This window comes from Glycine soja, chromosome 10 (assembly GCF_004193775.1).
Source record: "Glycine soja cultivar W05 chromosome 10, ASM419377v2, whole genome shotgun sequence".
In the NCBI taxonomy this organism is placed as follows: Eukaryota; Viridiplantae; Streptophyta; class Magnoliopsida; order Fabales; family Fabaceae; genus Glycine; species Glycine soja.
In genome coordinates, this window is record NC_041011.1 from 48,605,290 (window position 1) to 48,620,783 (window position 15,494).

The 15,494-nt window shown below is 32.1% G+C and overlaps 2 protein-coding genes across 2 annotated transcripts; one reads left to right on the top strand and one right to left on the bottom strand.

The window, feature by feature from the left end:
• Positions 1-8,503: 8,503 nt before the first annotated feature.
• On the bottom strand, positions 8,504-10,329 carry LOC114370306 (3-ketoacyl-CoA synthase 6-like). Its single transcript, XM_028327616.1, has one exon. It carries the CDS (start codon positions 10,253-10,255, stop codon positions 8,810-8,812), a length of 1,446 nt encoding a protein of 481 aa, XP_028183417.1. The 5' UTR covers positions 10,256-10,329; the 3' UTR covers positions 8,504-8,809.
• A 2,400-nt stretch (positions 10,330-12,729) lies between these two features.
• On the top strand, positions 12,730-15,257 carry LOC114372581 (alpha-L-fucosidase 1-like). The gene is made up of 3 exons (XM_028330223.1): positions 12,730-13,399; positions 13,648-13,887; positions 14,390-15,257. The coding sequence occupies exons 1-3, from the start codon at positions 12,852-12,854 to the stop codon at positions 15,063-15,065; spliced, it is 1,464 nt and encodes a 487-aa protein (XP_028186024.1). The 5' UTR covers positions 12,730-12,851; the 3' UTR covers positions 15,066-15,257.
• The last annotated feature ends 237 nt before the right edge of the window (positions 15,258-15,494 follow it).

Below are 15,494 nucleotides of genomic sequence, written 5' to 3' on the forward strand. Positions count from 1 at the left end.
CTCCGACTCTAAGTAATATTTTTTTTTTAATGGTTTGTGCTATTTCGCAATTTTTGCATCACACATACCAACAAGTAGCATCATGTGATCTCACAATTTCTTTTTATCTTCCAAACAACATTTCCATTATCGAACATAAACAAATGTAACGCCTAATGTGATTTCGTAATGAGTTTTATTTTGCACTTACCTTTAAGCTAGTTTGAATATACTCATTTAAAAAATAAAATATAAATTTTAATATTACGTGGTAATAAAAGGTCTTTTAAGGACTTAGCTCTGTTCATAAAGTTACTCAATCCAGTTTTCTTCACTCTGACAATGGTAAACTCTTTCTGATTTAAGTATAACCAAGCACTGCCATCGCCATAGTGATGGGTCTAAGATCATCAATCGGTTAAAAAAGTGACTCTTGCTATCAAGGGATTAATGGAGGAGAAATTCTTCAATAGATTTAGTCCTTCTTGCATAAAATTCTAATGATGGGTCCCACTTTCACAGAATGCATGTAATTCATCTGAGCACCCTGAGTTCAGATTCCCTAAGTGGCCAATGATTCATCCACTTACTCAATTATTTGTTTTGGAGTTGCAGAATGCATACTCATCTCTTTTCATGATGCCTGGTGCAATCTTCACTTGCAGTTTACATGTGTTGATCAAATTCTCAATGTACAATTACTGTTACACTGATATCTGCTAATTCAGTATTGGAAATGTCTGTGGGAGAGAGCATGACTGCTTAAAGAAAAAATAGGCATATAAAATAACAGAATTCCTTTAATCATTTGGTTTAAAGATGGGTCTTGCCAAATGTAAAGAACATTTCGTGAATAAAAAGTAGTAGTACTATTTTCTTAATTATGAAAAAGTTATAAGCCAAAGGGGTTAATGAGTGTTTTTCATAAGCCAAAGGCTCTCTCTCTCTCTCTCTCTCTCTCTCTCTCTCTCTCTATATATATATATATATATATATATATATATATATATATATAACCAAACGAATAATCGTCAAGAGATGAGCATTAATTTCTTAAATTGATAACAAAAATTTCTTATTCCTAAAATCGAGTATGATTTAAAGTTGAATCAACCCTAACATTATTCTACATTAATTTCAACCCTACCAAATTAAGAGTTGTTCCGGAGTAGTACTGGTCCCATATATCTTGCAGAAAATAAATGTAGAATTCACCATTATCAAGTTACTTAGAGACGAAGTAGTTTGGTTCATCATCTTTAACGTCTTTCCCTCAAAATGAGGATTAGTGCTATTATGGATGGCTTATTATCTGCTAGACTAGAACCCACTATAACAAAAGCAGAAAACAGTTCATCTTTATTGCTGATCATAGCAGCAGTAAGGGAAAGGACATCTCTTGTTGGACTTTAAAAGAAAACATATCCTATTATCCTCTGATTAATGCTTTATCATTCCTATTTCTAGTGATCAAAATAAATGGCAATAATTGTTTCTTAAGTGGTACAATGTTTCTTGCATTAACTGGTACGGAGATAGGGTCGGAGTGGAACTTATGAAATTTTAATTTTTTGGGGTGTCATTTCTTTTTCTTTTCAAAATGTTAGATAGCACAAATTTCATTTTGACAAAAGTATATATATATAAGAAAATTGCTGATTGATACCAATTTGTAAAGCACGAAAATAATGAGAGTTAACGTGAATTTTATCTCATAATAAAAAAACATTATTATATGTGGTTTCAAAAAAAAAAATTCGATACTATATGTGGTTTCAAATTGAAGTTATGAATATATATTTGAATTAATTATTAAATATTTAGAGAAAGAGTCTCCCATTTGTAATATCTTAAACGAAATTGCTTTCGGTGAAATATGTAACCCCTACCAAAACAAGTCTGAGTTTATAGGTTTAAATATCTTTAAATACAGCTGTAAAAAAAATCTACAAATACAATATTTTATCTCTTCCCTTCTCTTGAAAAAATAAAACAACAGTACCTTGGAGAGTCCCTATCCACTTCGTGATAGCCTTTCCTTGAAAAGTTGAATGAATAAAAAAAGAGTTTTGGTTTTCTAATACTTCCTGAGTTCCTTCTCTTAAAGTTTTCTTATATATTTTTTTCTTTTTCAATTTCTTCTTCTTTTTTGATATATTATAAATCATATCTCATTTTTTTTTTATTTCTCACACTTCTTATTCTATCAAGTGTGAGGCAAATATTATTATAAAACAAAAGGAACTATTCGAGGCCTTGCCAGCAGTTGTACAAATTAATATTAACAAAGATCACTTCATAGGAAGACAGTGCTCTAATGGCCCCTACTGCAATTAGTTAGGTCAATTTTCCAATTCCAATTTTCCACATGAAAACCTTTAACTTTTTTTAATAAAAAAACAACCTTTAACTTTTAGCCTTTTTCTTTATCAAAGAATGCATATATAATATACTCATCGATATAGAACTATGAACGAGTTAAAAGAAATCTAACTCGGTTGAATGAAGGGCGGAATTCATTAGTAATATTAGTTTGATAATCTTGATGTAATCAGTACGAGATCCTTCTCACCATTATGAGAGTGTTTTAATGGTCCTTAACAGTGAGGATTGAAGACTTTAAGTCAATGAAGACAGATTATAAAAAATAAAATCAATTGGTTCAATTATATAAATATAAATAAAATAAAATACAAAAATATAAGATTTCATTTATAAATTTAATGAATTTAAAAAAATGAGAGAGTGCAAGTACAGTTAACTTAGTGCAATTAGTACGAGATTCTTTTCAAATCTCAACAAAATTATTTAATAAAGTAAAGATGCATTTTTAAAAAGTACTGTAATCAGTCATCTACCTCCATAAACACCATTAATTTTGCCGAACTTTACATAAATTTGGCATTTTATTTTATGACTGAAATTGCCATGCTACTTAAAAAGTTAACATGAAAAAGGGAATACTTTATTACCTCTCTTTAATAAACCTGATCGTAAATAGTAATAACAGGGTGGGGAGGCTAATAGGCCCTTTCTCCAGGATGAAAGTTCACTCACAGCCTTTGCATGCATGTCTATTAGGAAAACACCTAATTCGTTAAAAATAATAGTAGTGAATTAATAGTGTGTTCGGATAACAGAGTAATTAATTCTACTTCATAAAATTATGAAAATACTATGAAAAAGTAGAAGTAATTTGTTGTTGTTTTTTAATCTTTATTATGAAAAAATATTATTTATCACTATAAAGTTAATTCAAATAGTATAATATAACGCCTTGTTTGGTAGGGCTGATTTACAGATGGGCAAAGACGGAAGCGTAGCTAGTTTGGTTGAGGTTATTGAACGTGGAAATAAGGTTGAATATGTGTGGGTCTCACAAAACATCTCTTCTCTCATGGGTTAAAGAACTTAACACGTGAAGCTTTTTTTTTTGTTGGGCATGTGTTGGACAGTAATGACTTGCAAATTTGCAATGATGGATATGCCCATGTGAGAGTAATTTTCGGTAATTGAGAGTGCTTTCTTGTAAGATGTAAGAGTAATTTTTATAGATTTGTTAAAAAATTTCTTCTTATTTCATTCAAATCAAATAGTTATATTATAATAAATAGTCATTTTTATCTTTAAAAGTATATGACATGAATAAATATATTCTTTAAAGATAAAAAAATAATTTTTAGTTTTCGAAAAGATAAAAAGTGATACAGATTGGTCGTTAATTTTCGTCCATTTAAGTTAAAAAATTCATCTATATGAAACGCAAGGATAAAAATGTCATGAAATTAATACTCATTCAAACGGATTAAAATTATTATCTAATACGTTTCTAATTTAACAACTTAGTGATATTTTTCTCTTTCAATTATACAATTTATTGACAAGATGCATGCACCAACAATACATTAGACTTAAAAGTTTTTTATTTTGTTATTGTAAATATTTATTATAATGTATTATAATTATATTAATATGATTAAAATATTTGAAAACATGTAAAACGTAATTTGATAGAAATAATTATGGTGTGATATTACGATGAAAGTGCATTTGTAATAAATAGCATTTTTTAAATTAATATTATAACTATGTCTCTATTTATTTTTACTTTATTATTTTATTGTTTGCTAGTCAATGAAAATATTAATTGAAATAGATGAATAAATATATTATCTCGCCTAATGATGATTTGTTGTGTTTTTCATATAGTAATTTAAACTACATGAAAAACACAACAAATCATCATTAGGTGACGTAATGTATTTTTTCATCTATTTCAATTAATATCAGCATAATTTGTAAGCGTAGATTCAGTTAAGTGATTTAAGTTAGAAGTAAGTAATTGCAGAGTTTTTCATGTTACTCTTGTTCTCTAAATCTTTAAGGTTTAACATGACTTAAAAAAGTCTCTTAAGAAAAACATGGCTTAAAAAGTAATATGGAAGAAATTAATGGCTTTGCTTGAATGGAACAATTATATCGCTTTCTACCAATTAATTTGTTTCTGATTGCAAAAATGCATCAATTTAGACATTAGATGAAAGGAAGAATAAGTGATTGACATGATTTGATAAAAACTAAACATGCAAATCAACCAAATTTAGAAGATCATCTCATGATCTCTTCAATTTCAGTCCAAATAGAAAACATTAAATAAAATAAATTATCCAAGTCAGGAAGCCAATATAAAGAACATGCTACTGATTAACAATAACATGTTTTTAAATAAAAAAACAACACATAGAATGAAGAAGGGGGCTCCATTTTTAGGATTTCACTATCTTAACTTCGACAATTCCTTTTATTTCAACTTTTCACTTTCACTTTCACTCAGAGAGAAAAAGGAAATATTATTCTTATTATCCCTTGGATTATGTCCTATGATAATATTGACAAAAGGTATATATTTATACAATATCATTCTGATTCACTCATTTTATCTCTAGTTGCTTCTAGGAAGTTCTCTGGCAGCAAGAAGTCATGAACAACAAGTAATTTAGTTCAATCACTATTGCACGGTTTGAAGTAATACAGGCTAAGGAGGTAATATTTTACGTGTTGGCATGCGGGGAAAGTGTTATGGTGGGTATTAATCTTGGACTATATGACTTTATTTTAAAGATATTTATGAAGGTTGGGTCAGCAGAACGACTTTGGTGAGAAAACTCATAACTTATTTTCCTTCATGTGAAAACATTGTTACTTAATTTTTAGATCAAATAGACTTTTTGTTGAGCGGCTGGTTATTATATATTTACATGATTTGCATGTTAATATGTAGTAACCTCAGAGATATGTATATATGTATATTTGCAGGATCTAAATCATTCTTGTGTATATAGGTTTGGGTCCCCTTTGTACCCCCATATTTTGTTGACCCAACAAAATTTAGGATCTTATATATTTTGCTAATTAAAAAAAAGAGTTCAATGACTGAAACACTTGTGCTGTGTCAAAAGAACACACTCAGTGAGTACATTGTCACATTAAAAGTGCTCAAGTAAATGACAAAACATTGATCTTAAATCATGTTCTTGTTCATGCCTCTAGTTTTATCACATTTCACATATGCATAGCAGTAGGAATAACATATGTAAGTGTAATTATCCCCAAGTAGTATAAAGCTTGTATGTTTTTTTCACTTGGGCACATAATGGTAATGACTTTTTTTTCGTAAATAATTTTATAGTTGTAGTGAAGATCTTTGGTTCCCAGAACCCACCATCCTGAAAATATGACCAAAAAAAAATGGATTCTGCTAAGTAATTCAACAAAGTGATTTAATTAAGAATGCTATAAAACAAAGTTCGATAACTTATCTTAGCATATGCTTTTGCTAATCCATTAAACATGTGGTACTTCTCTTCTGGGATGTTAGCACCTTAGTATTTTCCTTCAACTACCGAATATAAACACAGTTAATATTGACTATGCAGAAGGTTCTTTTTATTATAATCATTTTAGAAAAATGCCAAAATAAAATTAAATAATTATAATTCTGAGCATTTTTTAAATAAAACTAATCAGTATACCTATTATTTTATTTTAAAGAATGAATATGAATATAACTCCCCAATCCCAATTTTTTCTGCCTACAAATTACAAATTTAGGGATGAAATGCATAAGACAAAGACAATCAACATGTTCACTTGTCCATAAATGTCAAAGAGGCAGCAAACCAAACTGATGAAATCCAAACAGCCACGATAATTATAAATTAACCTGCAAGAAGCGAAAAATTGAAAGAATCAATTAACTGTCAAAGTCAAAAGTCACAAATAAATAATTTGTAAATAAGTTACATGGTTTATATTTTCAAAATAATTTGTAAATTAAGTCCTTGTAATAGTTGGGCAAGACAGAAATTTCTAAAATGAACTTAAAAACGTGGTCGCATGTTAAAGTCACAAACAGTGAAATGAAAATAAAGTCCATCCATTGTGGCGGTTAGGCAGAAAAAAGAACAGAGAAAAAGAGCAGCAGCGTGGAATTTTTATTTTTTTTTAAGCAGTGGAGCATGTAACTCAATAAAAAAACGGGATAAACAGTTTAGCACAGTTACTCTTTATGGCCATGTGCAATTCCTCTTTGGCAGTTGAAGGGTAAAACATGAAAATAAAGGTGTACATCAAATAATAGTAATTCAATTATATTGTTATTGATAACTATAATTATAATATATTATAATAAATATTTGTAACAAAAAAATCACAAACTTCTAAGTCAATTTTAATGTTAATATATATCACTTAGTACCGATGTTAATTAATTAGGTTTAATTTATATATTTTATGGATACATTGTCAATAAATTATACAATTGAAGGAAAAAAGGAAAAAAAATATTAATAAGTTGTTAAATTAGGGATATATTTATTGATAACTTTAGTTTTAATATGTTTGTCTCTGCAAATAAATTCTCTAATATTAAGGGATGAAAGTTAATAATAGAATGAATTTGTCTTACTTTTTATTCTTTTGAAAATTAAATTTTATTTTTTCATCTTAGGAGAATCATTGATTAGCCCAACACACTCTTAGGAATAAAAAATTAACTATTTAGCTTTATATTATTTTTATACTTATTTCTCTTATAATAAACATCTCAACATTCAATTTTATTTTCACTCTATTTCTTTTTTTACAAATTACATCTCTTAAGTTTCATCCATTTTATATTTTTTTCTTTAAAATCAAATAAAGCGTAATTAGATTAAATTTTCTCATGATCAATTCAAAATCACATTAAATGTCAAAGCAACAAATTACTGATTCCACTTTTTTTAATTTTTACACCAAGATTTTGGATGCCAAAATCAATTCTAATAGTTATCCGAGCATGTTATCATTCGTCTTAGTTCTTTTTTTAACTCGTTTATCCGATGAATTGAAGTTAGGATGGGGCAGGTTCAACCTATAATTCACCCTACCCAACTCACCAATATTTGAGGTATATATAAATAAATTTATAATTAAAAAATATGTAAATGTGTATAAAATAAAATAAGCCACGTGTTAAAAGAAATAAATTGATATTTAAAAAAATATTTTATTTTATATTTTATGCGCGGATTTTGACGTATGGGTCAAACCAACAACCAACCTCTAAAGGGGGTGGATTGAATCTCACCCATTTTTCATTGGCTGGTCAATCCTCACCACCTCGTTTTAGGCATATTCAAGGTGAGTTGATATGTGTCTCTTACTAATGCTTAATCGTTTTGCTTCTCGTTGTCAAATGAAGTAGAGATGATCATGGATTAAGTTGGTTGGGTCAGATTTGACTAATTTATGACCCAACGTAGTTAAAATTGTACTCTTCTTGTTCACTGTTTACTGGGATTTTTCTGTTAAAGCTTCATTCTTTGTTTTGGTAGGACCACCACCATACATAGTACAGTTCTTAATTCCCTCGTAATTTGTGTGGTTTCTGAAAATGGTAAAAATAGTTTTTATGACGGTCTCGAATTCCCTCTTGCTAAAAAGAAAAGAAAATATTGTGCTTCAAATTTCAATAATAGACTACTCCATTTTTTTTTTCCAGTTTTCTTGCTTTGTTTCTAGTTAAGTTCTTCGATTGTTAATTTTGTAAACTTGAAACTGTCATATTAATTTCTCAATGTATACATCTTTGATTGTTACATAAACAACACTCTTTCTTGACCTTTATATCAGAACAATTTCAAAAAGGGCACGCTACGGTTATACTTGATTATATAACAATATCATTTCATTTAGAAATTTCCACTCAAGAAAGATAGATTCATATTAACGCTATGTAAATATTAATGTACTTACGGTTCAGGAATCAGGACCAAATGTGAACAACTTTTAGTGTAAACTAGTACTAGAAAACCATGTACCATGCAGGAAGTGAGATAAGGTTTTTCTTGTTGCGGTTGCATTATTTCACAATGCGTAGTGCACAGTAAAGGTGATATGACAAACCCTTTACGTAAATGGGGAGATGGTGAGATTCCCAACTCGGTGCCATCACTCCCTGGCTGCAGAAAACAATCAATGATGCACTCAACCAACTCACTCCAACCTGCTTAACATTACTACAGATAGGAAAAAGATATGCACAATCATAAATGTGTCTGTTCACCCTACTAATTCATCTGCAGAAAAACATAGCTGACTTGCTCCTTTGTCTCTTTAAATAAGAAGAATTGAACAACACACTATTATGACACTGTTTAACAACTAGTAGTAAAAGCGATTAGCTTAATAAGAAATGCCTCAGTCATTTCATATTCATTTACTAGTAATATTTAAGTCATAATAGAAACACTAATTAAGAATTCTAGCTATAACCAAGTTAGAATTCCTAATCCAAGGCTAATATTGGGTACTGATTGATGCAATCAGCCCATGGTCCCTTCTTGTACTCTCCAACTATAGGCCTAATACACTTCAGAACAACACTGTTACATTTCGGTCCACTTCCCATTCCAAGCTGCCAAACCTTGTCTCCCTTGTGCACTCTTTCCTTGGCTTCCAAGTGAGCTAGTTCATACCACAGTGAGGAAGAAGACTGGTTTCCAAACCTGTGAAGTGTCATCAAAGCAGGTTCAATGTCTCTCTCTGAGAGCTTCAACCCTTTCCCTATTTCTTTTATCACTGGCCTCCCAGAACATGGCAAGCAGAAGTGCTGTATCACTGTCTTGAAATTTGGCACGTAAATTCCCTCAGACTTTATGAACCTCTTCTTGATAACAGAAACTCCATACCAAAACTTCTCTGAAAGAGGCAAGATTTCCGACCCCAAAATGGAGATGTTTTCCCGGAGTGTTTCTCCAGCCACCTGAAGCAAGTCCCTCTTCAGTGTCACCCCAAGTTTTCCATCAGAATCTTCTTCCCTAATGGCAGAAGAATAAGCTTTGTCATCAAAGGCTCTCTGGGTTCTAAGTGTCCTAACCAACCTGTACTTTGCAGTTTTCTTTGCTACTTTCTTGTTTGAGAGAAGGATTGCTGCACTTCCCATCCTAAAGAGGCAATTTATCAGAAGCTTGGACTTTTCATTGCCTGAATACCAACCTGTTGACAAAATCTCTGTGCTGAGAACAACGGCATTAGAGTTATTGTGAACACTCAGAAGATTCTGAGCCAAATCAATGCAAAGGGCACTTGCACTGCACCCCATGCCAGAGATATTATAGCTCTTAATGTCACTTCTCATAGAGTATTTGTTAATGACAGTGGAGGTTAAAGAAGGTGAGGAGCAGAAGCCACTACAGTTTACGACAAGTATGTCTATGTCAAGGGGTGAAAGGTTGGTTTTTGCTAGAAGATCGTCCATGATGGGGAAAAGTACCATTTGCACCTCTTTGATGGATTCTGTGTGGTCAGTGTTTGGAGGAATGTAGTGCAAGGAAGGGGGGAGGCATGTCTCTTCACTTTGTCCCGAGGAATGGAGGACTTTGGCCATGAAAGCTATGCTTTCACTGTCAAAAACCTCCAACATGGAAGCATTTTCAAGAAATGTTGCAAAAGGCACCCTGCAGTGGCTTGGAGGTTTAAGACATGAGAAATCCACAAGGTAAATGGGTGAGGGCTTTGAGAGGAAATGCTTCACCAGGAAACAAACAAGGGGGAAACATAGTAGCACAAAATGGAACATTAGTTCCCGGTTTTGCACAAGTAAGAAGGTACAAGGCCAAAGAAGATTTGAGAATTTTGAAAGAAGGACCTTTGACAGGAGGGAGAATTGGTCAGGGAGGGTTTCATTTGCATGGAAGAGAGGAATATGGTTTTGGTTGGAAATGGCTTCCATTAAGAGATCTTAGCAGTAATGTTGATATGGTCTTCTGCACAAGAAGTAGAGGTATAAATAGATGAAGTAAATGATGGCACATAGAAAATAGCATTTGGCAATGGTTAGGTGTGTGGTGTAGCAGTTGACAGGTGAGGTCCATCAGCAGAGTTATTAACCATGTAGAAAGAAGTAACCAATATTTATCTTTTCTTTGTTTTCTTTATTTTATTTTATTTTATGTGGCCAATGGTTATGACTTATGACTCATGATGTTATCATGTTAATTGTCAACCATACCATGTTCTTGAATACCATACTCATACTAGAAATTTCCTGCAAGAAGTAAAAGACCAACCTAGCCTTTTGCATGTTTTACAAATATTACTATTGTAGTCATGCAGGAAAAAGTGTGTTTGGTCCCCAAGAAAAAAGGATTACTTTCAACAATACTAGAGTACAATTTGAAATGGATTAGCTGCTGTTTCTATTGTTCACCAAGGAAACTTGACTTCCTCTTTTCTTCATCCTCTAGTCCGTGATAAAATAAAAAATGATTTTTGACTGCATCAGTTTCCCATGCCTATCGCGAAGCTAATAGATATGTCTAGACTATTTGGCTCCAAATGATTATAAAAAATCAATCAAAACACACGTACACAGTGCATTATTACTTGCTGAAAAGAGAAAACAAGCAAACCCGATGAAAAGAGAGAGCGAAGACAAGAAAATACCATAATTAAAAAGAGAAAAATAGTTACTTCGCTTCAAGTTAACACACATTTTTTATTATTTTGACTCAACATTTGATAGCTGTATTCAAACATCTGTGAAATAATGAAATTGCACTTGTGAGAGTTAAGATACGTGTCATAGTGAAATCGAACGCATTCTTAGATCATTGGTTGGTTTATTAAATCCCAAAGTTTGGATTTTTTTTATTTTTGCTGAGTAAATCCCAAAGTCTGGATTTGCAAAGAACTGATATAATAAAATTTTTTTATTTAATAGTTCTCCTTTTAATTTTTAACTGGTGATTTCTAAATATTGATATGTGCAGCAAAAGACTTTCTTCACTGGTGATTGGTGAAGCGATTGGGCACTAAAAGAGTAATAGGAAAAAGCTGAAAAACAAAATTGGTCAGCTGCCTTTAAGCCCATCTCGTTTTGGGCCCAGACTAAGAATTAAGAATATATAACCTTAACACTTTACTTAATTTTCTAAAGACTAATAAAAACATTACTTAATAATAATAATAGAACTATAATAATCTGTATAATGCTTTTTTTTTAGGGGGAGGACTCTCACACGTATTCTATTTCGAAGACAATAATTTTCAATCTAATTATTATATTATCAATTTGTCTTTTACTCGTCGCTTCTGTAATTGTCTAATTATTTTCTCTCGATAAAATGTAGCAGTTTAAAAAAATCTGTATGTAATTCAATTTTATATAATAAAGACTAAAAAAACTAAAAATTACAAGTATAGAGACAAAAAAAATTAAGATTAAAATTAAAAAAAAAACGCTGTAACTATAGAATCTAAAATTATAATTAAACTTTTTGTCTAATATTTAATATTGAAAGTTTGTTAGCTGATATTATTTTTCAGTTTGTTCACTTTTTAACTATTGAAATAACATTAAAATTTTACAAATATTTTCTCTATATCTCTCTAAATCATATCACATATAACTTCTTACATTTCTTTCTCTTTTTCTCTTTACCATATATAGTAGCAATGAATGTCAATGCATATTTATCCTAAATGGACCCTAGGTATGGCTATCGGGTCCAAATCCACCAGATCCGTCTCAGACTGGTTCCTTTAATGTAGAAAATTCGAGTTGATCAAGAGTTGAGATTGGATTCAGAGTTTTTCCAATAATCAAAGTTATGTTATTTTTAAATTAAATTTTATGTTGTTATGTATAATCTAAAATATGTTATGATTATTATTTTTTTTTTCATTCTATAAAAAATTATATATTTTTTATATACATGGCGGGATGAAAAGGGAAAAACCCAATCCAGGACCAAAAATGAAAGATAAATCTACACTGGCGTTGCCATGCCTAATGAACCCAGTAAAGTAAAAGCCGCAGGGTAAAAGACACCTTTTGCCTCGTGAGAAGTAACCGGAAACAGGAAATTGAACCCGTGAATAACTGGAATGCATCTATGGCATGACGATGAGATGACTATCAGAATTCATAAAAGTAGGGACCCCCAACAAAATGCAAAGCAGAATTGATGGCATCTTTACTTCCCGTGTGTCCTTACTCCATTTTGGATTCGTGCCACATAGAAACACCAAACCCCACTTATTACACATTCCTTCTATAGCACATTCTTTTTATATATTAAAAAATATAATATGATATAATTAATAGATAATTTTATTATTAAAATATTTGACTAAGAATTTAATTTTTGATTTGTGCGGATGTAAAAACATATATACGAGAGATATCAACCTCTTAAATATATTTCAATACTTCAATCTGAAATTAATTCTTAACTCTAGATGAAGGGATACCGTGGTTAAGAAAAAGAGCATATATTAGTACCTACAGAGGGCACAAGAACAAGTACCAGAACAATAGGAGCATCATGGTTAGGCTATGGTGCTCTTCTCTCTCAATTACACTTTTATTCCAACAGCTCATCAGATTGTGCATTTCTTGGAGTGTGCAAACCCCAACACCCCCATTGCCAATCCTCCCTCTCCCAACATATTCCCAGTTGAAATGGCAACAAAGGGAGATCATAATGTTTTTCCATTTTGGTGTGAACACATTCAGTGACAGAGAATGGGGCACTGGCCAGGAAAACCCAGCAATCTTCAATCCAACGGGGCTCAACACCACCCAGTGGGCCACTGTGGCAGCAGATGCAGGAGTTTCATTGATGATATTAACTGCAAAACACCATGATGGCTTCTGCCTCTGGCCTTCCAAGTACACTGACCATTCTGTCATTAGCAGCCCCTGGCAAGGTGGCAAGGGTGATGTTGTTCAAGACTTTGTCAATGCAGCCACTGCACAAGGAATTGATGTAGGGGTCTACCTTTCACCTTGGGATAGACATGACCCTAGATATGGCAATGATTTGCTCTACAACCAATACTACTCGGCTCAACTACAAGAGTTGCTCAAGAAGTGAGTTGAGTTCACCTTCTATTATTGTGTTTTCTAATTGATTTCTTCTTTTTTTTCCTATATAGAAACTAGTCAGACACTAAATATGAAGATCTTTCTTTAAACAGATATTAGAATCTCTGTCTATCATGTTAGCGGAGACTAGTCTCTTTTGCTGGACACAATCCAATTGATTGTAATTGATTTGCTAATTACTTTATTTGTTCCATTTTTTTTAACATTATGCTGTGTCGTTTTTGCCTTTACAGATATCCAAATGTTAGAGAGATTTGGTTCGATGGAGCAAAGGGTGCCAATGCAAAAAATATGACGTATTACTTTTCAGATTGGTTTTCCATGGTGAAGGAGCTGCAGAGTTCCATCAACATCTTCTCTGATGCAGGTCCTGATGTTAGGTGGGTGGGAGATGAAACAGGTTCTGCAGGGTATACATGTTGGTCTACCATTAATCGAACCTCTCTATCCATTGGAAGTCCAGACATCATTCAGTAAGTTCTACTTCTTACTTCTAAGCAAAGCACTAAAAAAAAAAGGTGCCACCTTTTTCACTTTGTTAGTTGCACACTTGCACTGAACTCTATAGAGATCTACAATGATAATGTACGAAAGGTGAAGCTTCATTGTGGGCTAAGTACTTTTCTTTATTGAGAAAATGCGCATGCTTTTTCACCCATAAGAAAAAAAGTAAAGAAACTGCTTTCTAGTTTGAGCCGTGTTCAATTATCTCAACCGACCAAATGGGTTACCAAACTTGGTTATCATTTATCGATATAGGAACTTACTAAGCATTTATTTCTGCATCAAACTAATAATTAATAAAATATTTATTGGAATTAAAATCAAATATCTCGAATGCACAAGCCATAATCGAGAAGATATTATTGAGATACATGCACCTAGGGTACATACAATTTTTTTCTTTCTTATGCTTGAGAGATAGTAGTTGGAGGGTTGATTTAACCAGTCTGGACACTTGATTATGCAATGCAGGTATATAAACACTGGTGATCCAAAAGGGACAGATTGGCTACCGGCGGAATGTGATGTATCCATTCGAAAAGGATGGTTTTGGCACAAATCAGAATCACCAAAAAAGCTAAGCGAGCTACTTGACATTTATTACAATTCGGTTGGGAGAAATTGTGTGTTACTTCTCAATGTGCCTCCTAATACAAGTGGCCTTATAACTGAAGTTGATGCCAATAGATTGAAAGAGTTTAGAAGTGCAATCAACACAATTTTCCATCAGAATCTTGCTGAGGATTGTTTTGTTAAAGTTAGTAGCCAAAGAGGGGGTTTCGGGCCAGAAAAGATGCTAGACAGTGACCACTTGTGGTCGTACTGGGCCCCAAGGGACGATGATGATGAAAAGGACCATTGGGTTGAAATTTGGGCCAAGGAAGGGAGATTGAGATTCAATGTGGTTAGAATACAAGAGGCAATTGGTCTTGGTCAAAGGATCAAACGGCATGAAATCTATGTGGATGGTAAATTGATCATCAAAGCCACAACGGTTGGTTATAAGAGGCTTCATAGGCTTGATGGGGGTGAAGTGCACGCTCGTGGTGTGAGGATAAGAATTAGAAAGGCAAGAGGAGTGCCTCTTATCTCTTCTATTGGCTTGCATTATGATCCTTTCTGGCACTCAAAGTTTACTGTATCCTGAAGAGTTAAGTAAGTTTAGGTAAAGGAGCATAACTGCAATAAATTAAGTAGAGCCTTAAGAAGAATATTGAAATATTGTTCTATCAGTAAAGAACAAAAAATAAATTTACTTTAAATTTCTACATCCTATGTGTTCATATTGTTTTATCTTAACGAGGAACTAATTAAATATTGGAAAATTTACATGCTTGGATATGCTGTTTTCCATTATCTTAAATAAATTATGAATAATTCCCACCGAAGTTTTACTTTTTCAGTTTTTCTTTTTTTCGGTGAACATTCAAGAGCTTTTTTTCTTATGGAGACACGCTCATCGTGATCGTGAGATTGACTCCAAAATTCTAGACGAACATTACACCAAAATAATTTATCAATAATTGAGTAGTGATACTTAAGACTTTTTTATTTTAAATCTCATAAAAAAAATTTA